The sequence below is a fragment of the chloroplast genome of Lactuca virosa (genome assembly GCF_052849685.1).
Source record: "Lactuca virosa chloroplast, complete genome".
Classification (NCBI taxonomy): domain Eukaryota; kingdom Viridiplantae; phylum Streptophyta; class Magnoliopsida; order Asterales; family Asteraceae; genus Lactuca; species Lactuca virosa.
In genome coordinates this window covers 67501-70000 of record NC_066765.1, presented here as the reverse complement: position 1 = coordinate 70000, position 2500 = coordinate 67501, and the positions used below count along the sequence as shown (strand labels likewise).

Below are 2500 nucleotides of genomic sequence, written 5' to 3'. Positions count from 1 at the left end.
TTCTTGTTATTATTTTATCTTTGTTTTATCTTCCCTTTATCATGCGAAATAAAGAAACCTTTTATTTTCTTATATCATCAGGGTAATGATCCATCAACCTGCTGGTTCTTTTTCTGAAGTAGCAACGGGAGAATTCATCCTGGAAGTGGGAGAACTGCTGAAACTACGTGAAACCCTGACAAGGGTTTATGTACAAAGAACGGGCAAACCCCTATGGGTTGTCTCCGAAGACATGGAAAGAGATGTTTTTATGTCAGCAACAGAGGCCCAAGCTTATGGAATTGTTGATCTTGTAGCGGTTGAATGACAATAGCATAGCCTGGATTTCGCATCAATTCGTGATTTGAAATTACCCCTGCCGAGTTTCATATTAATATATTATGACTTTTATTTACTATTCTATTCAATAAAAGGAATTCATAATCATGCGGTTAGGATCGATCTAAACCAGTCCATTATGTATATGATTCAACATGCCAACGATTAAACAACTTATTAGAAATACAAGACAGCCAATTAGAAATGTCACAAAATCCCCCGCGCTTCGGGGATGCCCTCAGCGTCGAGGAACATGTACTAGGGTGTATGTGCGACTCGTTCAGATCATGAACTAGAACAAAGGAAAGAGAACCATGTTCGAATATCAATGATCAAATAGGATAGAACGGAAAACGAACTACATTTCCTATCTAAAAATAAGAAAATGGAGCATATCCCTTTTATTGTGTATGAAATTTATGGTTTCTATTGGTGTAAATCCACTCACCTCAATTCAAGATGAGAAGCAATTCTCCATTGGTAGCAAATGGTTATCCATTAAGCGGAGGAAATCTTAGTTAATATAGACCCCTCTTGCAAGAACGGACTAACAGGGTCAGCTACCCAGCCAACCTTCATAATTAAATACCGTTACTGTATAGGTAGAGCTCGTTGTGAAAGACCTATTACTGGATAATTCATGGGTAGAGCCGAAGAATGTGAACTATACAAGTTAGCAATAACATTGATTAAATGAAGTAAAGGCTCCGGTGTATAGAGAAGACCTCACCGTTTAAGAAGTAACCATAGAAACGATGGAATCCACTATTTCTTTATCATTGCTATTTTTTTTATTTATTTTTAATACCTAGTCTAGTACAATTTCGTATTTCGAGGCGAAACGCCTATAAAAAAGAAAAAATCGTGGTTGGGAAGGTTATAGTAGCCAAAGCCGTTGGAATTTTTAGTTTATACATTGGAAAAATCCGTTTTGTTATTAATATACTAGGAAAGGGGCAAAAGAATAACTGAAAGAAAGGAAATCTATTAGTTATTCGTGAAAGTTTCATTTATTCAATGACCAGAATTAGACGGGGATATATCGCTCGGAGACGTAGAACAAAAATTCGTTTATTTGCATCAAGCTTTCGGGGGGCTCATTCAAGACTTACTCGAACTATTACTCAACAAAAAATAAGAGCTTTGGTTTCGGCTCATCGGGATAGGGATAAGCAAAAAATCAATTTTCGTCGTTTGTGGATCACTCGAATAAATGCAGCAATTCGTGAAAGGGGGGTATGCTATAGTTATAGTAGATTAATAAATGGTCTGTACAAGAGACAGTTGCTTCTTAATCGTAAAATACTTGCACAAATAGCTATATCAAATAGGAATTGTCTTTATATGATTTCCAATGAGATCATAAAAGAAGTAGGTTGGAAGGAATCCACCGGTTAAACGGAGTTGCCCGGAGAATGAACTCCGGGAAGGTCGAATAAAAATGAATAGAATATGATAAAATATGAGAAAGTAGTCAAAATAAATATGAATCAACAAGTTAAATAAAAAAATTTATTCTTCCCAGATTATTATTTGTTTTCTTACGACACGAGAATTCAATCCGGATTCTTGGATTTTTCCAACAAAATATCAATCCCCGTTTGAGTTCGGATGGGAATTCGAATTCAAGTGAATAAAGAGTAAACCTATCTTTTTCTGGCTCTAAGACTAGGAGTTCTAGTGGTCGACTCGGTTCTTTCAAATTGTTTCTCATTATTAAGAAAAGGTAACAAAGATAAAATACGAGCTTGTTTTATAGCAATAGTAATTAATCGTTGTTGTTTCAAGGTCAATCTATTCACTCGTCTAGATAATATTTTTCCCTGTTCACTAATAAATCGACTAATTAAACTCATGTTTTTATAATCAATTCGATCCCCCGATTGGATCGGGGGCAAACGCCTACGAAAAGATCGCTTGGATTTAAGAAAAGTTCGCTTGGATTTATCCATGGTTTGGTTAGTTTATTTCTTATCCCTAAAATCCTATTTCAGCCGTATCTCTAATTAGAATAAAAAAATAGGATTTGGTTTGTTTATAATTATCTTTAACTATGTTAAATATGTTATATATATAATGTCATTTTTTCCTTTTCCTTGTAAGATAGATAAGGGCGCAGGTGCTCGGTTCGATCTATTTCTTTACCTCCCCGTGAATCGTATGTTTGTAACAATATGGACAG

At 35.2% G+C, this 2500-nt stretch overlaps 5 protein-coding genes across 6 annotated transcripts in view, besides 1 other annotated feature. All coding sequences in view use genetic code 11, as the record gives it.

Annotated features, from left to right (window-relative positions):
• Positions 1–307, top strand: part of clpP (clp protease proteolytic subunit) — a 2033-nt gene extending 1726 nt beyond the window's left edge. The window contains exon 3 of the mRNA in view: positions 79–307. Coding sequence (YP_010495966.1) covers positions 79–307 — 229 coding nt within the window. The remainder of the gene's footprint in view (positions 1–78) is intronic.
• Positions 1–2500: part of a sequence feature (large single copy (LSC)) that runs on past both edges of the window.
• Positions 474–587, top strand: rps12 (ribosomal protein S12; one part of a trans-spliced gene, as the record gives it; the record has 2 gene entries for this part). Coding sequences YP_010495965.1 and YP_010495920.1 both cover positions 474–587 — 114 coding nt within the window.
• rpl20 (ribosomal protein L20) lies at positions 1336–1716 on the top strand. Its single transcript has one exon. It carries the CDS (start codon positions 1336–1338, stop codon positions 1714–1716), a length of 381 nt encoding a protein of 126 aa, YP_010495964.1.
• On the bottom strand, positions 1965–2270 carry rps18 (ribosomal protein S18). Its single transcript has one exon. The coding sequence runs from the start codon at positions 2268–2270 to the stop codon at positions 1965–1967; it is 306 nt and encodes a 101-aa protein (YP_010495963.1).
• Positions 2452–2500, bottom strand: part of rpl33 (ribosomal protein L33) — a 207-nt gene continuing 158 nt past the window's right edge. The window contains exon 1 of the mRNA in view: positions 2452–2500. This exon is cut by the window's right edge and continues 158 nt beyond it. Coding sequence (YP_010495962.1) covers positions 2452–2500 — 49 coding nt within the window.